General features: G+C 51.8%; 1 protein-coding gene across 3 annotated transcripts; it reads left to right on the top strand.

The window, feature by feature from the left end:
* The first annotated feature begins 375 nt into the window (after positions 1-375).
* FGF1 (fibroblast growth factor 1) lies at positions 376-24,749 on the top strand. Of its 3 annotated transcripts, none has more exons than XM_027902141.1 (4): positions 376-639; positions 17,178-17,370; positions 21,323-21,426; positions 22,136-24,749. In XM_027902141.1, the coding sequence occupies exons 2-4, from the start codon at positions 17,202-17,204 to the stop codon at positions 22,328-22,330; spliced, it is 468 nt and encodes a 155-aa protein (XP_027757942.1). In that variant the 5' UTR covers positions 376-639; positions 17,178-17,201; the 3' UTR covers positions 22,331-24,749. The 3 variants fall into 3 exon arrangements, with proteins under 3 accessions (XP_027757942.1, XP_027757951.1, XP_027757935.1); XM_027902150.1 differs by lacking the exon at positions 376-639 and adding an exon at positions 3,245-3,328 and having other exon boundaries at positions 22,139-24,749; XM_027902134.1 differs by lacking the exon at positions 376-639 and adding an exon at positions 3,245-3,328.
* Positions 24,750-25,584: the final 835 nt, after the last annotated feature.

Here is a 25,584-nt window from a genome sequence, read left to right as displayed (position 1 = left end):
GCCCAAAGGGCAGGGCGAGGCTATGGGGTGGAGGGGTGACCAGGCACAGTGTGCTCACCACAGCCTGCTTTCATCACCCCTCGGCTGCACAGAGCAGAACACAACAGAAAGGGCTCTGCAGCAAGAGAGGGAAAGGTCTGGAAGCAGGCACGGACCATGAGCCAGTGGCAGGGTTTCACCCCATCCCGTGGGTAGGCAGGCAGGCAGAGGTCCTGGGAGGGCCTCCGGGAAAGGGGGAGGCTGGATTCAATCCTTGTCTTTCACCTGGGCTGGAGTCCAGCCCCAAAATAGCTGTCCAAAAACAAGATCACATGAGAGGAAAAAAATAGCAAGGCGAAGGATTATCCATACTTCCTTGTCCTATGTGGGTGCAGAGCGGCAGCCGGCACCGCCAGCCACGGTGTCGCTCTGGTGCCCTCCGGCCGACACCAGCCACTGCCCAGGACCCGGCACATTCCTGGTGCCTGTGCCCATCTGAGGGACCCTGCCTCGCTCTGGGACACCCGTGAGTGCTGCGAGGGGTGTGGGTGCGATCGCTGCGGGAGCTGCTGGCTCCGGGAAGCGGGGCTAGGGGCAGGGTGACCCCAGCTTCCCAGCCACCCCCATCACCCAGCCCTGCACACCCCGACTGACCCTCAGGTAAGTGCCTCTTCCAGCATTCCCCATTTCCCCCTGGCAGAGAACCCTGCAGAGCCACAGCCTCCCAGGGCCTCTGGAGCCCCTTCCCAAAGAGTCTACACTGCACGGTCCTGGTTCCTGAACTCCTAGCCAACAGTTGTGGCATTGGGGAACAACTGGCATTTCCTTTTCCTCCCTCCAGCTCTGGCAGGAGGGGCTTTCTACCACGGTGCAGTTCCCAGCTTGTACTGGGCTGAGCGGTGCTCACTGAGTCTTTCTAGGAATACCCCTCCAAGAGGGATGGAACCAAAGCCCAAGGATGGGAGATCTTCTGGGTCTCATTTTAAATATGCAGGACATTTTGTCTAAATTGTCTTGGCTGCAGGACCGTGGTTCGCGGGGATAAGGAGCTGCTGGGGCAGCAGGTGCTGGGGCTCAGCTGCCCGCACAGGCACTGCCTACGTGAGCTGGTGCCAGACAGAGAGAAGCACCTACAGCTTCCTTGGGGCTCCATGGTTAATTATTCACTGTGCTTCCAAACAACTCCAGGAAGTGTGTATTATTTATGGGACTCAGAGCCAAAGAGACTGGTGGGCGTTTGAGGCAGTGAGGTGAAGAGGTTCTTTACCCCAGGCAGAGGCAGGAACAGGAGAGGAACAGCCATCCAAATCCATCCAAAGCGCCTGGGAAATACCATTGGCACCTGCTGCAGCTGGGACTGCCCAGGCAGGGCCAGACTGAGGAGGGCAGAGTGAGACAGAGCTGCTGCCATGGCAGTGCCCCACAGTACCACCCATACCCTCAGTACCCCCATCTCCTCAGTGTCCCCATCCCTGTAGTGTCCCATATCCCTCCAGCTCTCACTGCAGGGCCTGGGGCCACTGCAGTACTGTTGGTGTCTGGATTTTGGTCAAGTCTCCTCTCCCCTCGTGCCCGGTGCAGATCCCACTGCCCAAGCCTGTGTTTGCTCCGTGTCCATGCATCACTCTGGCTGTTGGCTCCGTCCTGGGGCCGTCTGCCTTCAGGACAGGCAGAAAGGACACCATTTAGCAGGACACCATCTGCAGCACTCCGTGTCCCGCATCACACCAGGGCTGCTGAATGCCAACCACAACCAGGGTATAAGGGGAGCCAGGCAAGTGGGGAAGGCTGGGTTGCAGGGAGGGACCAGTCTCCCTGCAGCGCCAAAACAAGGGGGGTGATCCCTTGAGTGAGAAAAAGGAGCAGCATTTCCTAATCTTCCTCATATACTCAAAACACCAGTGCCTTTCATCCAGGACAGCCAGAGGCAAAGCCAGGACTGCCATTCTGTGAGATTCGGGAATGTTTGGCTATATTTTTTTTATTATTATTTCCTGAAATAGCAGGAGGAATGTGTGGGATTGTTCAAATTGGAAGAAAAAAAAGGAATAGTGCTATAGCAGGAAAGGCCATAGAGTCCACCTGTGCTGTGGGGTGCATTAGCAGCCATCTGCACCAGCCACTGGTAACCACAGTCAACTCGGGAATGTTTTATCCAAACGTCTGGGCTCACGGCATTTCCAGCCCGGAATGCCTGTCCAAACACACTGGCTCCACGTGAGCCGGGTCTAAAAGCCTATTCTGGGCGAGCCTTAGATAACACAGCCTAAACACCACATCAAAGCACTCATGGAGCCCGGCCAAGCGCTGAAGTCATCGCTCGGGCTTCATTAGCACAGCAGCAAACACGCAGCGACCCGCAGCCTCACACCCCACACAGCTGCACCCCAACATGTACCGCCACTGGCACCCCATAAGCCCACGAGCTCACTGCTGCCACCCCATAAGCCCACCCTCCTGGCATCTCATGAGGCCACAAGCCCACTGCTGGCGCCTCAGAAGCCCCCCACTGGCACCCCAAGAGCCCACTGCTGTCATCCCACAAATCCACCCTGACATCCCGTGAGCCCATTAGCCCACGGCTGGCACCCCACAAGCCCAGCCCTGGCACCCCAGCAAAGCCAATGCCCTGGCACAGCTGCCCTGTGGCAGAGCCAGCATCGGCACCAGGCACCAGTTCCCGTCCTTGGGGACATGGAGCTGCATTTTATCCGGCTGACAGCGCTCTTGGGAACACTTCGGCTTTTAAGGCCAAGCTCTCTCAGTGCCAGCGGGAACACAGCCGGCATAGCCCTGTGGCCACCCCTGCCCCGGCCCCTTCTCTGCGGCTGCCCAAGGGGAGGGCAAGGACCCCGTGAAGAGGGCAGGGACTCCCATAGGGAGGGCAGGGACCCCGTTCCCTCTGCCCAGGGCACCCAGAGCTGATTAGGATGAGGGGAGTCATCGGCTTCTCAGGGTACTCTCTCAGACGCCCTGCAACGCAGGAATGTCATGGACCGCAGTGATGGGAGGGGGAAACTCGAGGGACAGGAATGCAGGTGCTCCTCCGACATTTGAGGGGTTTTCTCCGATCCCGCTGGCCGCGGGGGCTCAGCCCCCGCCCAGCCCCTGTCCACTGGGCTGACCCGCGGTTGGGCAGTGCAGGCAGGTGCCCCGCTCCGCTGCGGGAGTGGATGCGATCGCGCACCGCCGCCCCCACTTTCTCCCTCCCGCCCCGCGCATCCTCCCGCCGCTCCCCCGCGCCGAGGCAGCTCCTCCTCATCCTCATCATCCCCGTTCCCTGTGTTCCATCCCGGTTCTCCCCGCGCGCACTCGCGGAGCCGCAGCCGGGAGCGCCGCGCAGCCGCCGGTAGGTGCGGGGCGGGGAGGGGAGCGGCGGGACCCGCACCCGGGGCGAGGCGGGCGGCGGGGCTGAGCCCACGGGGGGGCTCTGACAGCCCCACGGAGCGCCATGGGAGACTCACACATACCCTATGGATCCCCATGCATGCTCTGACAGCCCCAGGGATCCCCAATGGCGGCTCTGGGACCCCCAGGGGATGCTCGTACATGCTGCACCGAGCCGCACGGCATGATCGGGGTTCCCCTCTGCGAGCCCTATGGATCCCCACGGGACGCTATAGGATCCTCACAGGATGCTCATATATGCCCCACGGATCCCTACGGGGTGCTCTGCCACCCCCACAGATCCCCGTGATGCTCTGCCAGCCTGAGGGGGTGTTCTAACACACTCACGAATCCCAATGGGATGCTCTGCCACCCCTATGGGATTCTCTAACACCCTCATGGATCCCTATGGGATGCTCTGCCACCCGCACGGAGCCTCACAGGATGCTCAGGTTCCCCACTGGATGCTCTGCCAGCCCCATGGACCTCCACAGGAGGCTCTGGCATGCCCACGGGATGCTGGTACCTGCCACATGGATCCCCACGGATCCATGCTCTGCTACCCTCACAGATGCCCATGTGATGCTCTGCCAGCCCCACGGGATGCTTGGAGTGAGGGGGCAGAGGGAGGTTCCAGAGCACAGGGGCAGGGTGGGTTAGTGGGGAGGCAGCAGATCCCTTGTCCAGGGACAGCTTTAGGGAGTCAGTGTGCTGCTCTCCCCGACTGCAACAAACCCCCCCCCAAATCCTGCAGGTGCCCCCAGACCCCGGGAGACAGGAGCAGTTCTGCAGCCAGGAGCATAATGCCAAATGACACTCTCCAAATTACTGCAAATTCACCTAAAGCTCTGGGCAGAAGCAGAAGCCCAGATCAGAATTTAGATCGAAATATACAACAAACTAAAAACATTTTAAATGGCAAATCACAATATTTGGGCCATTAAAATAACCAAACCAAACCAACTAAAAAACAACCCCGAACAAACAGGAATGATACAGTGCAGTGACACAGCAGTATAAATGGTTCATTTTTGATGCAAAAAACAGGATAAAATCACAGAACCATAGTAAGATTTGGGGAAGCCGTAGCTTCTCTGGGAAAGTAAGGATGATTAGGGATGCTCCATCCCTAGAAGTATTCAAGGTAAGGCTGGGCGGGGCTTGGAGCAACCTGGTCTAGTGGAAGATGTCCCTGCCCATGGCAGGGAGTTGGAACTGGACAATCTTGAAGGTTCCTTCTAACCCAAACCTTCTAGGATTTATAGCTGAAATAACACCACATTATCCCAATGGGCCTGTCAGCCCTGACTCCTCATCACCACCATGCTCTGAGCTGTGAATTCTCTCAGCCAAACCAAAGATGTCAAATATAAAGACAAATTGCTGCAAGGCTCGAATGACCCTGGCTGGGGGTGCAGGTGTTGTCAGGGCTGAGCCTCCACATGCCCCTGGGGTCACATGTCCCCACTGCCACCTTCCGCCACCTGCAGCCTCTTGGCCCCTTTGGGCCATTTAGCAAAGGGGAAACTCCCTGATAGAGCAGCACAGAGCAACAGCTCCCCATCCCTGCTGTGCTGAGGGTCCAGGGTGCTGTGGGGCTTCAGCTCTGGAGCCAAGTGTGCAGCTGATCAGGAATAAGGAGTTGTAGCCAGCTGCATGATGAGCTGCCTCAGCTGGGAGGAAGATCAAGGTCTCGGGAGTGGGAGGAAGGCCAGAGTAATTTAGGGAGCTTGGGAGGAAAAGTTTATCCCCTGGGCTGGGGTGGAGCTGGGAAGGAAAGTTTATCCAAAGGACTTGCAGAGTTCTAGGTCTGGCTGGGGACCTCAGCAGACCCAAACTCTCTCCAGCCCAAATCCAAAATCTGTGTTCCTGCACATCCCGAGCCCAGAGGGCAGAGGAAGCTGGGCTGACTTGGTGTGCAAGGAGAACAATTGGACATTGTGCTGCCTTATCGCCACTGAGCCCTGTCCAGCCCCGAGGAACCGATTAAACTTTAGACCCCTCTTTGCACAGACCTTCCCGTACGTCTCGTGTGCCTCTTCAACCTCTCACCCCTTTCCACCCTCCTCTTTTTTTTGGTCTTTACTTTTCCTTTGGCCTCCCTCTTTATTTTGGCCTCCTGCCCTTTTCAGCCTCTGCATTTCTTTCCCTCTCCCACCCTTTCTTGGCCCTCTACCTTTCTGCAGCCTCTATTTTTTCTGGCCTCATTTTCTCTTATGGTCAATGTTTTTTTTCTCTCGCACTCCTCTACTGTTTTTACTCCCCAACCTTCTTTGTGACTCCACTTCTTTTACAGGCTTCTTCTCATCTTAAGCCTCCATTTCTCTTTCAGTCTTCCTTGCTTACTCCATCTCCAATCATTTTTGCCCCTCATTTTTTGGCCTCAAAACGCGTTAGCACTTGTACTATATCTTCCAACTCTTTTAGTTAAATATTCCCTAAAGGAAAATGTATATTCCAGAGAGGTAAACCCTGCCCTGACCTAGTGGGCTGCCCATGAGTAGCAGCACATCTCCCTCCTGGGCACAGTAGGCACTGACTCATGGCTGGGGCATTTTTGGGAATCCTGTGTACATTGTCTGCCAGTGCAGAGCTGTCAGGGATTATTGTGAGGCCTGCCTTTCAAATAGAAATCTCACAAAAGAAATCTCTTTGCAGAAGAATTTTTTGAAAACCAGTTCAGCGAGCGAAAAAGAGACATTATGGCTTTGTCCCAGCCTCTGCTGTGGATGCAGGAATCCTCCCTCGCCCCCTTTGTTTTACAAAGGTGCCTGACTCGTGTTTCTCAGCAATGGCAGTTGCTATTTTTTCCCTCATTTCCAGCATTGGTGTCTGTCGGTTTAAAGAACCAGAGCAAACACTGAGGTGCAAGAGCAGCCGCAGCAGCAGTCGGTGACTTGCAGGTTTTGTATTCTCCAAATTCTGTTGGTTTTAACAGGGAAGGTGGCATTGCCCACCAAGGGGCGGGGACTGCCTCGTGCCTGGGTCGTGTACAGCCCGGAGCCTCCAGCCCAGGGAGGAGGGGGAGGCAGGTCTGTGGCATGCAGAGCACCCTGTACCTGCAGGTGACAAAATTCTGGCTGCCATAAGCTTTGCTTTTCTCTCTAAAAGCTTGCTAAGAAAAAGAGTGCAATGTTTCATTTCCACCTGTTGAATGTAGCAGACCATCACAGTGACAGGGTTAATATTTGGGAATTCTCTTGGGAAAGGACCCCTCTTTCCCCTGCTGCTTGTGCTGACCCAAATCCCCCAACCCCTTCCCTTGCCCAAGGTACACATTGGACTGAGAAGGCTGCCCAGGGATGGACTAAGCAGAGATCCCATAGACAGCATTCCCAAGCTCACAGTACCTGAGCCTGCCAGCTAAGCCTGAGGACAAAGATCAGAAAAGAAGAAGAAAAGGGTTTGCTGCAAAAGTGTTTCACAGGGTGCAGAATCTGGGCTGGCTGCTGTGCCCAGGGTGCCACTGACTCACGGGATGACATCCAAAACCCTTTTGTCCCCTGCAGACTCCTTTCAGAAGTGTTGTCTGCTGTGAGGCTTTGCCCTTCGCCCACAACGGTCTGGACTCACAGTTCATACATGACTCACAACCCACTTGCACTCACAAAGTCTGTCCTGGCTCTTAATTTAGATCTGTGCCTCAAGAGCTGAAATCTCAGATCTTTTCTTCCCACATCTTTGGGGTTGGTAAATCTGCCTGTCCCACCTGCAGAGCACCCTTGCCAGCTCTCACCTGTGCGGGGACGTTATTTCTGCAGAATCACAGAATGACAGAATCACTCAGGTGGGAAAAGCCCTGTAAGATCATCGAGTCCAGCCATTCCCCCAGCACTGCCAAGGGCACCCCTAGCCCATGTCCCCAGGTGCCACATCTACACATCTGTTAATCCCTCCAAGGTGGAGCCAGCCTGGCAGTGACCCATGTGAGGGGCACCCCCACTGAAGGATGAAGGTCCCACCGGACACTCCCAGCCCAGGGTGTCAGGCAGGCAGCTCACCCAGCCTGCAAGCCCACCTTGGGGGCACAGTCACCCTCACCCACTCAGGGTGGCCCCCAATTGCACAGTGAACTGTCTGAACTGTGCTCAGTCACAGAACAAAGCAGGAACTCGAGCTGATTCCCTCCTTCACTCTCATCCTCGCTGCCGTGGCGGACGGGAGGGGGAGATCTTTACCATGACAAAACCTGCTCTGTGCATCCAAAATGAACTCCAGATCCCAGCTGTTTGCTTACTCCAGACTCTCTGCATGCCATAAACCCCCTGAAAATTGTGCTGATCATGGGAGCTCAGTGCTGGATGACCCAGCTGCTTCCTGCCCATCTCCCTGCCACATGCTGCCTGGGACAGTCACTGAGGGCACAACCTTCTGCATCCCTGCACCATCCAAGCAGAAGATGGAGCCCCACACACTACTCCACACATTTCCAAATCCCCCAGACCTGGTGCAGGACCATCCCTGTATCTGTGACTAGCAGATCCCAAGGCTGCCCTGCTTTTACCTAATCCAGTTATGTTTTCCCCCAGAGAGGTCCATTATTATTTTGTTATTTCTCCAACACCTGCACACCCCCACTGGGCATGTGGGTATTCTACGCAAAACTACTCCACTGGGTAGATTTTCCAGTGGAATTTCTACCTCCCTTTATACTTGAGTCTCAATTGCAGGTCAAATCTTGGACATAAAATACAAGTATTTAACATCAAGTAAAACACCCTCCCTTCCCCTTCCTTAATATTCCCATTGCTGCAGGGTGTTCACAGAAGCTTCTGACTGATGGGAAGGGAGGATGGATTGCTGGCTGCCAGACTCCAAACAGGGATTTTGGAGCTCACACCTAAGCTGGTGTGGGTGTGATTCTTACCAGGAGCACACGTGTAGGTGTTCACAAACCACAGCTGGGGGATGCTCACTGACTCCTTGGGGATCCTGCATCCCAGTGTGGGGCTGAACATGCAGCTCATGAATAAAAAAAAGGTAAAAACTCATTGGGGTCCTGGTGATGGCACCTCCAGCTGGGAAGGGGGCATAGCAACTGCTGATCCCGAAACTCTGCCCAGTTGTCCCAAAGATTTTGGTTTAGTTTTGGGGTTTTTTTTCCCCACTTAGACAATCCAGGGCATCTTTCTGCCTCTATCTGCATCACAGCAGAAAAGTTGTGGCTGCCCCATCCCTGGAAGTGTTTAAGGCCGGTGTTTGGAGCAACCTGGTCTAGTGGAAGGTATCCCTGCCCATGTCAGAGGGGTGGAAGGAGATAACTTGGAAGTCCCCTCCAACCCAAACCATTCTGTGATTCTGTGATCCTTGGCTGCATCCCTGTGGGCCAGCCTGACCCCCAGCTTTCCCCTGAAGCAGCTGTGGAAACACTGGGCACAACAAACATCCCGGTGTCTTTAGACTGCCCACTCAGGGGCTGGAAATAGCCAGTGTGGGTGTCACCTCTGGGGCTGAGGTTCAGCAGGTAGTTAAAATTGCAGCCTTCTCTCCTGCACCATGCTCTTTGTGGTGGTTTATTGTTTACAGAGATGAGAAAGGGTAGAAGAGACTTCAAAATATATCCCCTTCCCTCTGAGGACTCTGTAATGGAAACCTGTGGTAGCATCCAAGGCAGGGCACTGTTTTCCTTGGAGCAGTGTGGAAGCACTGCCTTCTCCTGCCTGTTGTCACACAGCCTGTGGTCACAGATGTCACATCCAGGGCCAAATAGGTGCCCATCTCTATACAGACACAGGTGCCTTGGTGTGTCCCTGTCTGGGACAGGAGGACCAGAATTAGGGCTGTACCTTCCACCAAGGTCTGGCAGGTCCTAGGGTGTGACTCACAGTCCTTTCTAGGCTGGAGATGAGGGTGACAAATGGAGAGCTCAGTGTCCTTGGCCTCCAGAACCACCCACTACTGGAACTGAGAGTTCCCCACATTTTTTCTAAAGACCACAAGTCAAAGCAGTGACCTGTCTAGCTCTACAGACCACAAGAGGTGAAAATGCCCAGCTGCTCTCCCTAGTTTACTACAGTGGTTACTTATCCACACTGATTATTCCAGGTTTTTTGCTAACCCACTTGTTTGCACTGAACAAAATTCAGCTCTGAGCTCGCCTTGCTCTGATCTTTCATCTGAAATACCCCTTGCATGCTCTTATGTACTGCAGCTTTCCACTGGAAGGCATTTTCTCCAGTCCCAAAGTCATGCAGATAAGGAAATTATTATTTATTGGAGGATTTTCCTGGCAATAGCAATTATTATCTCAAGCTTTTATTGCACTGTTAAGTTACTGAGCAACGGTGTGCACTGGAAAACACAGCCCAAGCTCCTTACTCACACAGCTTGGAGGAAAAAAAACCAGGAGGTAGCATCCAGGGGTACTAGACACTGAATTTAAAATAAGGTATTGAGCAACAGAATTAAGAACAGCATTCTTCCAGCCAGTTTTACTTAGAAGTCAACAAGAGCAGATGTACAGCCCTTACACAAATATTGCAGGATGAACATCATTAACTCCCTGCACATTTTCATAGTAAATCACTGCTGAGCTTATGCTGAACCCAGGAACCAAGTGATTTTCCTTGGAACAGCCCAGACTGAGACTCTGCTGAAGGAAGTTGGATTTCTGAGCGATGATATGTCTACTGATGGTTAACCACAAGGATGGATGTGGGGTTTCACTTGGCCTGGAGATGAAACCCTCGATTCCAGCATCCTCTGCTTCTTTGGGGAAGGACACAGTATAAAGGCTGAACCCAAACTCAAATCCCAGTTTTGAAGCTGGAGCCAACCCTCAGCTGGGCTTGGCCACCTTCATATGGCCAGCTGCAGGAAGTGCTGCCTGACACCGCATGAGCATTCCTGCTTTTCGCTCCTAATTCCAGCCTTATGAGTATAAGCAACAGCACACGGAGGTGTCGGACCCGTCTGAGCGCCGAGGGGTTGGCGAGGGCTCGCGGCTGACGGAGGGTGACCCAGAGACCCGGTGACCAGGCACGTACCTGAACGGGGCATCGGCAGGAGGCTTGGCTTGGGATGGGACTGGAGGGCTCAGACAGGACACGGTGCAACAGGAGAACCAGATCACCCCTTGGATTAAGAGTATTGCATAGAGGGAAGTTTTGGGGCTAGAGTCTGTCATTTGGCGTCATCTACCCATCCTTCTGTCCGTCCATCCGTGGGCAAGAGGGGCAGCCACACCTGCAGGGCCAGCCCAGACAGCACTGCCGGGGCTTTGTGGTCTGACTCTGTGCCCAGTGTCCTGCACGGACACTGGGGGTGGGTGGCGGGGGGATGGTGACATTTAAAAGCCCTGTGAAGTGTCACCCAGCTTAACATCCCTGCTGCCTGCCAGGAACCAGGTAGAGGGTTCTGGGCAGGGTGTGGGTGGGGACCCCACTGCAGGGACCCCACTGCATGGACCTTCCCAGCCTAAGGGCTGCTGAGCAGGAGCCAAGGGGCACATTGAGTGCTCCCTGCCCCCAGGAGCTTCCTAATTCATTACAAAACATTTCACCCAACAACTCATCAGCTGTTATATCATCTCCTATGGTTTCCTCTCCCTCCAGACACTTTTCCCTGGGAAGCCAAGCTCAGGCAGACCCAGGGAGGAAAGGCACCCACAGCCCTGCCCTTAATCAAGATAGCAAACACCCAAAACAAGGTACCTGCACCTGGTGCGTCATCCCTGGGTCCTTGGCATCTCTGGCAGCACAGAGTCACCCTCCTTGGGTGACAGAGATGGGTGACACAGCAATGGTGTAACTCATAGCACATGTCACCAGCTGCTCCCAGCCAGTTCCACGTGCCAGAATGAGGTGCTGGCAGGCAGCAAAGCATAGAAGCAGGGATGATAGTTTACAATGAACTCAGCACAAGCCTGCAAGAGGGAAAGGGCACTTTTAAAGGACAGGCAGCACCTGCCCTCTCCTGGAGGAAGGAGGAACCCTGGGTGTTTCTCCACTAATTGCCTTTTGTAATTAGAACACCTGTTGCAGTGTAGCAGAGCCAGAGATGTCCTCAGCAAATGCCCTAGGAAGGATGAGCTGGGAAGCACTGGGTGTAGCTGTCCCCTCCTGCCAGTTTCCTGCACAGTGGTCACAGTCACAGCAGTCTTTGCTCAGACCCTGGTCTGAGGGAGGACCAACACCTGCATCCCAGGGGAGCCACAGCCATCCCTGGATCCTCCTCATGACTAAGCAATGGCATTGCCTCTTCTGCCAAGTCCAGAGATGTCCTCTGGGAGCAACACATCCTACAGTCCATCCTTGGTTGGAGGGACTGAGCTTTGGCAATTCTCCATCCAGTGTGTTCTTTCCATCCAGCAGGTCCCACACATCCGGCTTGCACTGGGAGTCTGGGCTTAAATCCCCAACATGAGGTGGTGGGATTTGTGTCTGCAGCCAGCACTGCTTGTCTACGTGTCCATGCTCTTGGTCTGAATACAGACAGGACACAGGGGTAAGACCTTCCTGGCACAGCTCCTGCTCCTGGGCTGGATTGACTCCTGGAGCTGGAACTGCAATTAAGTTAATCACCGGATTGCAAAGGGCCGTGGGTGGGGAGGTGGGAAGGTAATTAGAAAGTGGGTCATCTTTTGGTTTTCCTGTCTGCCCACGGACACCATCAGTTTGATGGGATGTTGTACTGGCTGTCCCAGCGTGAGGCAGCATCTGGGCTGTCCCAGGCTCACAGCCCTGCAGAAGTCACACCAGGCTCCAAGGCAGGGTACAGGGCTTTCCCCTGGGCATCCCTACAGGCACAGGATTTTCTCCCTTCACCTGTCCCTCCCTCCCAGGCAGGATGCTACCTTTACCTAATCTGGCTTTACCATGGTGCTCCTGGTGTTTGTCAGCAGCCATTAGTGACACACACTCAGGAAAATACTAAAAGTTTCCCCCCTGTCTGTTTTACCTGCCACAAATCCAGCATGACCAGAGTGGAATGACTGTGTTTCCTGCTGGAGAGCAGGAGATGATGACAGCAGGCATTAGTTAAATTGATTTCTACAGTTTTGGTCACACTTCATGCAACATATTCCACTTCCAAAGGGTAAAACCTGGCTGATGAATATTTCATTAAGCAGTTAATCACATTGCTAGAGATAAAATCACCTGGCCATAAACAAGACTAGAAACGAGCCAATGCATTCTGCTGATACACACAGAATGATCTATTACATATTTATTGTATGCTTTACCTAATTATTTAAGTCCTTCTAAGAGGATGCATAGCCAAGGAATTCAAGTCGTGCCTTGCACCATGAGCCCTCGGGATGGGAGGCATCTGATAACCCCAGACCTACCATGCTGCCACTCCTGCAGCAACCAGAGCATGAGGAGACCTCTGCCTGGTCTCTAATCCTTTCCTGGGTGAGAAAATCTATCCCACGCAATGGATTTCTAAAACTTATGATTAATAAAATCATTGTTTATCCAAGAGATGTTTACTCCACATTCCCAAGTGTTCTCAGATCACCCCAAAGCTGTAATGGGCAGCCCACAAGCTGCTTAGGGAACCCTCAGGACAGACAGCGGGTGGAGGAAAGCCAGAGCCTGAATTCATAAAAAATATTCTACCTGTTGTAATTGCTTTTGATTCCCATATGGAATGTCTGAACTGCCTGAGAAGTGACTGTTCTGTCCGGGTGGCTGCAGTCAGAAGTGAGAATGGGAAAGGAGCCTATCAGGCAGTGATGCTGTCTGATCCCAGCTGAGTCACACACCCTGGTAGAAACAGGAGTTCTGCTTTATTGGAGAAAATAACACTTTCCAAAGTAAACCAACTGGAGTGTTTCCACTGAACTCACAAGAGCTGGGTTCGGGAGACGCTGATCTCGTTGACTGAATCTTAGGAGACTCCTGTGTTCAGCAGCTTCACATCTCTCCGGAGTTCTCCTTGGAGTTCTCTGCATGATCTTTAGCTGATCATCTAAATGACAATTGTGATTAACTGCACTTTTCATCACTGTAGCCACGCAGAGACTATCCAAAATATTTCTTTCCAACCCCATATAAAGGATTGTGTCCAAGGACAATCTGAAGTATTTGGTTATACTCCAATCTGGTTTTAACCCAATAGGTGAGCTACTTCTGCTTTCCTCCACTTAGTAGCCAGGTATTTTATATCTAAGGAAAAAAGCTAGGCTCACCTTAGTTGGCCACCTCCCAATTTGAATCTTTGCTGGCTACTTAATTTGTGCCACAGGAGCCACAGAAAAGCCACAAAAGTTCCTGGCAATCTAGACATGCAAAAAACTTTCGGACCATTAGCAATCCTCCAAGTTGCCATCAACACCACCTTCGCAATGCAAGCAAAGGGGACAGAAGTGCTATCTAGTGAAGTCTGCATCGACTTTAAAACAGGAAGGGAAGAGGACCTCACTCCTTTTCCATGGCTCCCAGCCTGCGCTGTTATTTCGGAACTCACACGCCCGTTATTGGCAGTGCAACCAGCCCTCGATGCTCAGACTCGGATGCTTGCAGAGTCTGGGATTTCACATCAAAGCCACTGGTTTGGCCAGTGATAAAGTTTGGAACCAAAGCCAAACTTCTCAGAATTTCACAGCTATTCCGGTCCCACGCCGGGCTCATCTCCCCTCAGTGCTGCAAGGAGCAGGCACACGGCAGTGCTTCAGCCACCACAGCTCAGCAGGACTTGGATCAAATGAACATTCGGGTTTAACTCTCTTTTTAAGTCCTTTTTGTCCTGCAGAAGGCTATTTCTGATCCTTTGGGGTGCTGACATCTCCTTCCAGGAGAAAGAGCTGGGTGCCACCAGGCTGCTGGTGGGACCCTCTGCCCCCTGTGCCACGGACAGAGAGAGCTGGGGCTGCCCTGCAGCAGGTGCCCTGGGTTCAGCTCCCAGTGATTCATTCCCTGTGGGGGGTTTCTCCTAGCACAGCACAGGAAAGCTGTTACACAGAGGTGGAGGAAAGAGGAGCCACAAACACAGCTGGTCTTGGACAAACAGTCTCCAACTCAGCTCCAGCTCACTGTCCTGGTGCGACTGGCGGGGTCAGTGCTCAGCAGCAGCAATCTCCTACAGCAATCTTCTCCTGGAACATTTTCCTTTCTCCATGGGGCACCAAATAACTGCTGGAGTGTGGTGACTCTCAGCTTTGCTTCTTGGAGAGAGCTCTCTGTTCTGCTTTGAGCTATTTAATAGCACTGTTGGGCTTCTACCCAAAGAAATAAGGCTCTTTATGTTGTCTTTGGTTCAAGTTCTCTCTCTCACTCGTGCTTTTTAATTCCCATAAAAACCTAACATGTTCCTGCCAAAAGTATAATTGTAGGGCCACGAGTGGTGGTGTGTGTAGAGGAAGAACTCCATGGTCATAAAGTATGAGGAGAGCGATAGTGTTTAGCACAGAGACAAGAAGAGAGGAAAAGTGTTCATTCAGGTTTTCTGTGGCAGTTAAGGCAGCTGGTGAGCACTGGAGTCATTCTAAAAATAGCAAAAAAACCTTAAAGGAAATAAGTAATTATGAAGAAGCTGTTCTGGTCAGCCATCCAGAGATGCCCTCAGACCTAGAGGTGACCATGGGGAGCATCCAGCCCATTCCTCGCTGATGCTGGCTTCAGGGCTTGCTGAGATCCTGATTGGAGCTCTTGGATCTGGGATATTTCTTTCTCAGTAACATCCATCATCAGCCCAGGAGACTTCTGAGTGCCCTTTGCACTCAGATAAAGGTTCAAGAAAAGCTTTGGTTCCAGGAAATTACACAATGCCGCTGATCGTGATTAATGCTCAGTAATGCACCAGAGCCCCGTGGGCTGCACTGGGTGACTTAGAGGCTTTCCTTCAGAGAAGGAATTGGCAAAGAAAACCAAACTACTGCATGAAAAGTACAATCTCTTGACAGGAAAGTAAATTTAGGGACCAAACACTCAGAGAAATACCTAATTCACCTGACAATGGTGTTCAAAAAGGATTTTGAGTTTGTATTTGGCTGGTCCATCACCTGCTTTTGAAACCATCAGGAGCCATAGACCTTAGGAGCTCTTGTGGGTTGATTCACCAGTCTCAGGGAAGGAGGGGGCTGCCCATGTTATCCAGAGAGCACTTCCCAAAATCCTGGTCTGTGTTGAATGGGGTATCTGAGACCACGGAATGAAGTCTGTGTATGAAGCAAAGCTGGTGCAATGGCTGGGAGTGCTTTCAGCAACAGCCATACGTGTATGCCCAAGGTTTCAGCTTTTAGCAATCCAACTTGCAGATGTTTTTATCCTCTGCAGGCTTCTGGGATCTATTTCAACGAGTAGTTTCCCCTTCTTGCAGCTGCATTTGCAGATTTAATTACTGAAGAGTTTAGAGCCAAATGTTTAGAGATTCTATGTATATATACGTATGTGTGTGAGTGTGTATTGCAAAGAGTTGCCATCCTTAATATCTCCCAGGGCACTACAAGCACCACAGCAAACCCACACAATGTGGTACTGGCTGCATCCCAATGTACCAGTAGCACAACTCAGTGCTAAAGAGACATTTTTACAATCTATAAACACATATAAACAGTGACTATAAAATATTTTCCATAATCCAGCTATGGGAATACATGACATTTAAAGTAATTTCCTGTATCTAGATTTATTCTGTGCCATGTCTTTTTTCTGTTCATAAATCCACTTCTCTCTAAGCGCTATGGAACTCCGCATATGAAAGACAGAATGAATTCACAGGAGATTTTAAGTGTAGTTTGTAGGCTAGAAACATGAATGTACCTGGAATGCGTGTGGGACTCTAGTCATCTCCCATGTCACCTCCTGATAACACAGCTGCGAGGGCAGTTGTCACCCTTGGACATCCACAGCATCTTCCTCTTATCAGTCTGATGCCTTTAGGCTTTTGCAGTGTCAGCTTAAACATGGATCATGACCATACAGTCTCCTACAAAATGAGGTTTCAATATGATCTTCCACTAGACCAGGTTGCTCTAAGCCCGCTCCAAGCCTTGAACACTCCCAGGGATGGGGCAGCCACAGCTTCTCTGGGCAACCTGTGACAGGGCCTCACCACCCTCACAGGGAAGAATTTCTTCTCAATATCCAGTCTAACCCTGCCTCTGTCAGGGGGAAACCATTCCCCCTTGTCCTGTCACTCCAGGCCCTTGTCAAGTTCTTCTCCAGCTCTCCTATAGTCCCTTTAAACACTGGAATACTGTTGATATATTCATGGCATAATCTAGACTCACAGTTCTTGTTTTTCATATGCTCTTAATCACTGTCTGGGTAATCCTCGGACTCACCCCCAGGCAGTGAAAGCTCCTGCCCCCTGCTCATCTCCCACCACGACTAATGTGCGTTCTGACCTTTTTTTGTGTGTGTTCCTGGGCCAGGTGAGCTGTTAAGTGCCAAGATACAAGCAATATTTACTACCTGGCATGCAGTGGGTGTTGCAATTGCTGGTCATAATTGTGTTTGAGAGTCATAATAGTGGAGAAAGTTATTACCTGGGCTCCCTTCCCGCCTCTTGTGGGTTCCAATCAGACACTGGGTGTTTTTCAAATTGGTTTTTGAGTGTATAATTTTAGTACATACGTCAATAGAAAGCAGAACAAAAACAGAATTCACTATGATAAAATTAAAAGGACAGAGCCCCTCCCAGTGAGGAGACAGCCCCCCGACACCTCCCACGCTGGAGGAGCATCACCTTTGTGTCACTTTTTGTCACTGCCAGAGCCATCACCACTGTGAATCACCTGCCTTGCAGCCAGCCAGGGGACCAGCGGGGACCCCCAGGCTCCCCCCCACCCTTCCCTTTAAAGCCCAGGAGCAGCAGCCCGTGCCCAGCACTTGGTGCCACCTCTGCTGCCACATCTCTTGCAGCCCAGCCGTGGGAGAGGCTGCAGGATGGCCGAGGGAGAAATCACCACCTTCACTGCCCTGACCGAGAAGTTCAACCTGCCCCCGGGGAACTACAAGAAACCCAAACTCCTGTACTGCAGCAACGGGGGCCACTTCCTACGGATCCTCCCGGATGGCACAGTGGATGGGACCAGGGACCGAAGCGACGAGCACAGTAAGCAAACCCCATGGGTGTTCTTGGTGCCCTCCTTGCTCCTATGATTCCATCAGCTGGGAGGGGGGGAGCTGGGGAAGGCAGGCTCTGGACCAAGGTTTCTTTAATCCTGGGGGTGACACACCTTCCAGGAGTCACACATTTATAGCCCACAGGCAGAGCAGGGAAGGCACAGTATGTGTGCTATAAAAGTACAGATATAAAGTACATAAAGAGATGTATGAAGTATTAAATCTGACACTGGTCATCACCTTGTGAAAGGCAGGCAAATACAGGACAGCCAACACTGATGCAGAAGGACTGGGTTACACGGGGAGCTGGTAGCTGGCACAAAGGGCTTAGCGCAGCCTGGCGTCCCACATATGAAGCCATCACTTGGAATTCTGTGCTGTTTCTGCATTTGCATCTGTTTGCCACAGCATTTTAACAGGTCACCCATGGTCAGGGTCTCATCTCACCTGTCCCCATCCCTGCAATCAGTGATGCTGGTGGTTCCAGCCCATGGGACTTTGGGGACCTGCCACTGGGAGGAACTGCCCCCATAGATGCCACCATTTGTCCTACCAAGGAGTCACCGGGAAGTTTTACACTTTTTGAGCTCTTGCACTGCCAAAAACTCTTCAGTGGGTTTTTTTAACCTGATGCCCAGGAGAGCTGGACCAGCCACACAGCAAAGCTCACAAGGGCTCCGTGGTCAGCAGGACCAGGCTCTTCCCTTTGGCTCTCGGCAGAAATCTCTGGGTACACCATATCCTGAAAATTTACTGGAATGTGACTGGGACCTGCCAAGTTCCTATCTGATTAGAAGGAAGGGCTGGGAGGAGCCAAGTCAGCCTTACAAAGTGCTACGAAAAGTACTTTTATTTACTTTAAACCGCAAGCGGCACATGTGGCTTCTCCCCGAATTTAACCTTTCCTCTCACTATTGTTTTAATGACAGGCAGTTTATAGTCGAGTTTTAATTACAAACACTCTCTCCCACCACTTGCCCAGCACTTGCCCAATGCTGGGGAATGGATGAGGATCAGCTCCCTGAGGCTGGATGAACACAGAGTGGGGCTCCAGCCTCCAGCTGGGTATGAACCCAGCACATAACCCTGCCCTGGGAAAGTCAGCCAGGACAATGACCTGAAGGATCTGCAGGAGACAGGACCATGCTCACAAAACCCACGAGGAGAGGTCATATGAGCTCACCCAGTGTCTCTGCAGCGTTTTCCAGAGGTTTTGCTGGAGTCTGAAGGAGAGGTGAGGGTCAAGATGGCATCTCCAGGGACATGGGAAGCTACCAGGGCCTTGAGCATCTAGTTCCTGCGCCCCATCCTCAAACCGCCATCTCGTAGCATGGATGCTGCCACGCAGCCCAGACCTTTTCCCTCTGGAAAAACAAATCCATCACCTGGGAATGAGCTGGTCTCCACGGCTGCATAGCACACACAGGCAACGAGTGCAGGCAGGTCCTGCGCCCCGGCACGCTCACACCTCCCCCTCTGCTGGCCTGGGGCCACGTGTTTGAAAACCTCTGCCAGAAAGGAACCTCCTGTAAATGATCTCATAAACTTGGATATAGGAATGTACTAATATTTACAGAGGAAACTCCTGGAAGGGCTGCATGCCAGCAGAGCAGGCCTGCCACGAGGTGCCCTGCTCTGAGCACCGGCGGCTGCCCATGGTCCTGCCCCTGTGCCTGGGAAATGCTGGAGCTGCTCAGCACCATTCCCTGGAGAGCAAGGGGAGCAGCCCGGACCATGACCAGCACCGTGGGATACTGCTCACCCAGCTGGGACAGGCACCTGCCAGCCCCAGGGAGGGACAAGGCATGGGAACACCCACAGCTCATTGGGAAGCCAATGGACACAGAGGCATTATAGTCTTCACTGATGCTCTGCAAACTGCTTGAGCTCATTTTGCTCCTGACAAATATAAAAAATTCTTATCTTTACCTTGGCCTTGCATGGTGCTAGCCCTGGAATCAGGGAGGATCTCTCAGGAGTGCAGGAGTCCCTCCAAGCCCTTGTCATCCAGGCCAATGTCAGGATTCCCTCCGCGCATTCTTTGTTGTTGTGTGTGGACATCCCAAGCTTGCACTGTGAAATGGGAAGAAAACTTACCAGGACATTGCAGACCCCTTGGGACGAAGCTTGTTACCACAAACAGTCTTATTTTTCCTGTTTCATCCCATTACTTCATGGAAGGAAATCAGACCTGTAGAAGGACGCAAGAAGCACAAGCTCCTTCCTCCGGACCCACCATTCTCCCTTCCCTCTATGGCTGAAGACCTCAATGTCCCCATTGGCAGCTGGAGGGATCCTCACTCCCCTCTCTCAGGGACAGCTTTTAGAAAAGGATCATCATTTTCATCCCATTCCCCTCTTTTCCCTGGATTGCTCCTGGGGCTGCAGCACCAGAGTGAATGTAGGTGGGCTGGAGCTTTCCCACTGCAGATTCCCAGCCTAAACCAGGGACTTTGTATACGCACTGGGACTGTGTATTCCTGCAAATCTGCACCCACACCATTTCCTAATTAGCCATCATTTACTGGCAAGAAATGAAAAAAAAAAAAAAAAAAAAAAAAAAAAAAAAAAAAAAAAAAAAAAAAAAAAAAAGGAAGAATGTGAACAATTACAGCAAAGATTTCACTGGGAAGAGTGTTCTGCCAGGCCGAGAGGTAACATTGCCTTTTACCTCATCTAAATAAGGATAAATAAATTAAATACAAACAGGAAGGAAGGAGCTGGAGCCAAGGCATCTGTTCATATTTCATTCAAACCAATCTAAATATTGCTGTTATAAATCTCATGAAAAAAAAAAAACTGTCTAGGAGATGGGAGTGATCATTTGGAAGAGCTGGAATTTGCCAGTCACACTAACTACAGCCACAGAGCCACAGCCTCCGCACCCACTGGTGGGACCACTTATGGCTCTGGCTGCAGTGTTCCTGCCCACCCATGAGAGCCCCGTGGGCTCCTCCCTGAACACACAGCACTGGAGAACTGTACTCCTAAGGCTTCTCTCCAACTAAACAGCCTTTTCCTGATAAGTATATTAAACAAGTACTTGAGCCAAGTTTTAATCACTTTCCAAGACTATTGTAATCAGCAAAGTAAGGAAAAAAGGAACCAGACAAATGGAAAGTTTAAAGCTGCTGGGTGAGGTACAGGATGCTGAGTAGAGAGCAGGATGCTGCAGCTCCCCTGCTCACTTCCCTCAGCACAAGACCAAAAAAGAGCTTTTTTTGCCCTGGAGTTTCTAGCTGTGGTCCAGCATCAGGGATGGGGATGGAATCTGGTGTCCAGTGGCTGCAGGGACTGAGGCAGCTTCCACTGCTCCCACTCAGGCTGTGCCCTGGCAGAACCAGGTCCTGCTTCAGAGCATCAAATCCATGTTAGCATCACACACTGGGACAATCTGAGGTGTGACTACCTACAGGAGGTACTTTTTAAGGATGAAGATCAGCCTTTGCCATTTCTCCACTCTCCACCTACAATGCCCCGAATAAATCCAGCCACAGCACACGGCTGGATGGGATGAGCTGGATCAGGAGTTTGTAGTGCAGGCATCTGCACTCTGCCCATCGCTGGTTTAGCTCTCAAAATACTGCTTCATATGTCACTCCTTAAGTGTCTTGTCAAACCACATGAGAAATTTGTAAATTAGAGCCAGAATTAAAACCCCAATCTCCTGTGTCCCATTCCAACATCGTAACCAAAAGGCTGCCCTTCCTTTGATGTAAAATAAGGGGAAAATTGGTCTTTGGTTCCTAAAGGATGGCTGTGGGGTTTCTTTGAAGGAGAGGGTACAAGGAGACACTTTTATTACACACTGTACTGTTTCCTATAAATACTTTATAAGCCAGGCTTTGGGACACTTTTCTAACCTTCCTAGCAGCTCTTTTTTCCCCCCTTTTCCTATTTTCCTTTTACTGTTGTTGTTATTGTTTCATTTTTACTTCCAGTCCAGCTCCAGCTGAGCGCAGAAAGCGTGGGAGTGGTGTACATAAAGAGCACCCAGTCGGGGCAGTACCTGGCCATGGACACCAACGGGATGCTCTATGGCTCGGTAAGTGGGAGGATCCCGTGGGACCAGACACAGAGAGGGCTTGAGGTTTGCAGAAATCTCATAGCTCTGAGTAATGCAAACCACAGGCAATAATTAGGCTCTGTTTGTGATTCTGGCAGCTGGACAGTCGCTCTGCATCTGGCTTTATTTTGGGGGGAAATAAATAAATAGCGAAATATCGCCATTACCGCCCTGCCTCTGACAAATATTGGACCTTCCTACCTGATGTTTGATAAATATTGTGTTTCATACCTGGAGCAGCAGCTGCTCTGCGGCCCTTCAGCAGCTGACAGCTGGGCTAGTGGTAGGGGGATAGTATGAGATGATGTTTAAGGCCCCTTCCAACCCAAACCATTCCATGGTTCTGTGCTCTGAGCCTGCAGCTGCCACCCCACAGCTTAGTGCCAGAGCAGGAGCCAGGGCCAGGACCAGCTTATGGAGCACGGGGCCGGACTCGATCACTGCCGAATAAAATGTCCAGGGCATGGGCATGTTGCTGCAGGAGTGGCCCAGGGGACAAAATCAAGGCTACTTACCTCCATGCTTTACGATGAGCTTTACCGGGGCATGGAGATCTCAGAGGTGGGTCTGGACAGCATCCTATCAGGGCGTACCTGAGCTGGGATTACAGCGTTAGGAACACACATCCCCATCCCCATCCCCGTGGCATCGCCCCTGCTCACTGTCATTCCCCCGGGCTCTCTTTCAGCAGTTACTGGGTGAGGAGTGCCTGTTCCTGGAAAGGATCGAAGAAAACCATTACAACACGTACATCTCCAAAAAGCACGCTGATAAGAACTGGTTTGTGGGTCTGAAGAAGAACGGGAACAGCAAGCTGGGGCCGCGGACTCACTACGGCCAGAAGGCGATTCTCTTCCTCCCGCTGCCCGTCTCGGCCGACTAAGCCCCGTCCCAGCAGCTCAGAGATGACCCCAAATACCAAAACCCAACCGCTGCTGCCTCCTTAGAGCTCATTAGAGCTCCGAGCTTTAGGTCAAGGCTTTACCAAAACTAGCCAGAGCAGAGCTCCTCAGCTCTGCACAAAGCTTCGCAGAGATGAGGGGAAGAGCCCTGACACCCTCCCAAGGGCCACCGGCCCCCCTGGCTCCCCCTGCCCTCCGCTGTCCTCTGTTGTGTGCCGTGACCACGCTGCAGCTTCTGGGGACACACATGGACCTGCCCCAGGCAGGCACCCAGAAACCTGCCCAAAGGGCACCCCAAGGTCACCCCAGTTACCAGAGAAGTGCACGCTTTGTGTCCCCAGGCATTCTAAGGCAAACCCCTCCTGGATACTGTGTATTAACGTATTTATCTATCTAAGTATGTAGCTTCTAACATGACCCTCGACCATCAGTCCTGTTATCCAGGGCCAGCCTGGTGAATGCTGGCCAATACCCTTGGTGTGTTAAGCTGAACAAGCAGGCAAAGCTCCAGACCCAGACCTTGGCCTCCCTCACAACACCTGTAGTGCTGTATTTCATGCTAGTACCTTCCACATGTTATTATTATTTATTTATTAAGTAAGTATGTCTCTTCTACAGTCTGTTCATAGGTAATTCCAGGCACCAAAGCCCCTTGATGCTGTCCCAGTGGCAGTCAGTGACTGGTGTGAGGGTGTCAGGAAGGGGTGTCAGGTGACAGCAGGAAGGGGCTGCGTGACAGTGGCTGCGCATCGCACACATTCCCAGGGGGATTCCCCCGACTGCTCTGGTGTCTGGCTACATGGGGCTCTAAAAATGCCTCTGGAGCCCCTTGATGGCTCCCAAACCTTGTGAAAAGCTGTTTCTCCTCATCTGGCAAGATGCAGCTCAAGAGCCACTCCTGCCACTGAGAGCATCACAGGAGCACCAAGCTGCCACACTACACCCAGAGCATCCAGAGCTTCTCTGGAAAACCTGTGCCAGGGCCTCACCACCCTCACAGGGAGAAATTTTTTCCCTAATATCTAAGCTAAATCTACTTTTCTTCAGCTTAAAGGCATTCCCCCTTGTGTTATTCTGCCATCATGGACAGGGACAAAAGACAAGTGCTCCCTGTTCCCAGCAAACCCTGAGCAGCCATCCCTACACAAGAGAGGAATAAAGGGCACTCTGCCTTGCATGTTTCTGCTACAGCAATTAGTCGCTAATTACTGCACTTTACAATTGCTCTAATTACTGCACTTCTGCACTTGCTGGCTCTGAAACCTTCTCCCCAGCACTGATAGCATCACAGGTAATCTCAGTGCTCCTGGGCAAACAGGGAGCTGGCATGGGAATGGCAGAGCCTGCACCAGCTCCTTGCACCTTCTCATTGCCATGGCCCTTCAGTGCTGCTTCTCACCTGTGGGATCCATGTGGAAATCGAGTGGAAAGGTGAATTCTGCTAATCCTGCAGGTACCAGCTGCTCCTCTTGTCCTTTACACAGCAACATTCCCGTAGAGCTGCCCACAGGGAGGGCAGATGGGTGGTCTTGCAAGTATTTACTCTGTGCACACCGAATGCTGGAAGGACCACAAACATCAGTTATCAGTTTTTACTTAGAATTCCCAACAGCCAAAAAGGCTGTTTTTTAATATATATATATATTTCTACATACCAACTAAAACATTTCAGTTAGAAGAAAACAACAATGCTTACAAAAAATCTACTCTGCACTGTTGCCTTCCCCCCTCAAAAAAATTAAGCGCATCAGTGGGATAACTTTGGGGTTTTTCAGTACCCCTGTGTCCCAGGTAAGCCTGAACAGGCAAACGTCTGTGATTTGCAATGTTGCCTTATTTTCACATCTAAGCCCCTTAATATAACTCACACCAGAGCAGACACAATTCCCTGCAACCTTTCAGCTGGCAAGCACTACCCCATGGAGGTGTCTTCATCGCCCTCATGAGTTCCCTCATCCTACACCTACAGGGACATGGATCCCTCCACAGGATGGAGACCCCTCCACCTCTGCCACCCGTGCTGCTCTGAACTTGTAATCACTTCACTGCAGTGGATAAGAGTTGAGAAGTACCCGACAGTGTCCAGTAAGGACAGAATATCTGCCAAAATCCGGGGTTTCAGCCAACAAGCTGCAGCGGGAGAAAGGCCAAGAGAGGGACCCAAACACTACCGATGGCCCTGGCTCAGCTGCTCTCATGGGCCCAGCATGATATTCCCGTGGCAAACTCAAAGCTGGACAAGACAGAGCGATGTGGAAGGCCAACAACATCAACACCCTTCTTAAACACCGTGGTTGCTTTCCCTGTGAAAGGCTGGGCTGTCACTCAAGTCAAGAAGTGAATGAATGCATGAGCAGGAGATCCAGGTTTCTAATTAAACTGGAAAGTTGGAACGTGTAATGCCGGATTTAGCTGTGCTGTCTTGCAACACCTCATTAACCCAGGGCTCTCCTCTCGTTAGGCTTCTGCCGCTCAGAAACCGCCCCCGCAGGTACACGCTTGACGCCCAACCGGGGAAAAATGTCAACACTTGGGCTGAAAAATAATCCCCAGGGAAGCCACAGTAATTGCTTCAGACAGATGGACAAGCCAGGATGGCATTGCCCAGGGAAACCATGCTCACCTCAGGGAGTTTGTCCTCAGGGTGAGAGGTGAGGTGAAGCTGGGGGGAAGGAGAATTATAAGATTTAATAAAATCATTACACGTGAAGATCTTTCCCAGTAAGTGCAGGGAGCCCAAGTGTGCTGTGAGAGGTTTTCTGAAGTGTGAAGGAAAGGGAAGAAAGGAAAGAGAAGGAACAAAAGAAGGGAGGGAGGCAGGGAGGGAGGGACAAGAAAATACCAGAGAAAGGTAAAAGCTGGATCGGTCCACGTTGCACAGCTGGACTGGGCAGTGGGATGTGCTAGAGGGTGGGAACAAACACCTCTGCTCCATGGGACAGATGGACCAGTGGTCCTTCAGTCCATCATGAGCTCCCTGTACATACAGGGCAGATGTCCTGTCCAGCACTCCCCATCTTTGTGTCCAGTTCTGGAGCCCTCACTCCAAGAAGGACATTGAGGGGCTGGATTGTGTCCAGGGCAGGCAATGGAGCTGGGGCTGGAGCACAAGTCTTATGAGGAGCAGCTGAGGGAGCTGGGGAGGGCTCTGCCTGGAGAAAAGGAGGGTCAGGGGGGACCTTCTCACTCACTACAACTCCCTGACAGGAGGGTGGAGCCAGGTTGGGGTTTAGGC

This window comes from Empidonax traillii, unplaced genomic scaffold (genome assembly GCF_003031625.1).
Source record: "Empidonax traillii isolate 1590-97213 ecotype Southwest subspecies unplaced genomic scaffold, ASM303162v1 scaffold22:size5013007, whole genome shotgun sequence".
NCBI lineage: Eukaryota > Metazoa > Chordata > Aves > Passeriformes > Tyrannidae > Empidonax > Empidonax traillii.
This window is presented reverse-complemented; position numbering and strand designations above follow the sequence as displayed.

Coding starts and splice junctions, on each gene's coding strand:
- FGF1 (XM_027902141.1), top strand. CDS start 17,202: ATGGCCGAGGGAGAAATCACCACCTTCACTGCCCTGACCGAGAAGTTC. Junction 17,371..21,322: donor GGACCGAAGCGACGAGCACA/GTAAGCAAACCC, acceptor TTTTACTTCCAG/TCCAGCTCCAGCTGAGCGCA. Junction 21,427..22,135: donor ACGGGATGCTCTATGGCTCG/GTAAGTGGGAGG, acceptor GCTCTCTTTCAG/CAGTTACTGGGTGAGGAGTG.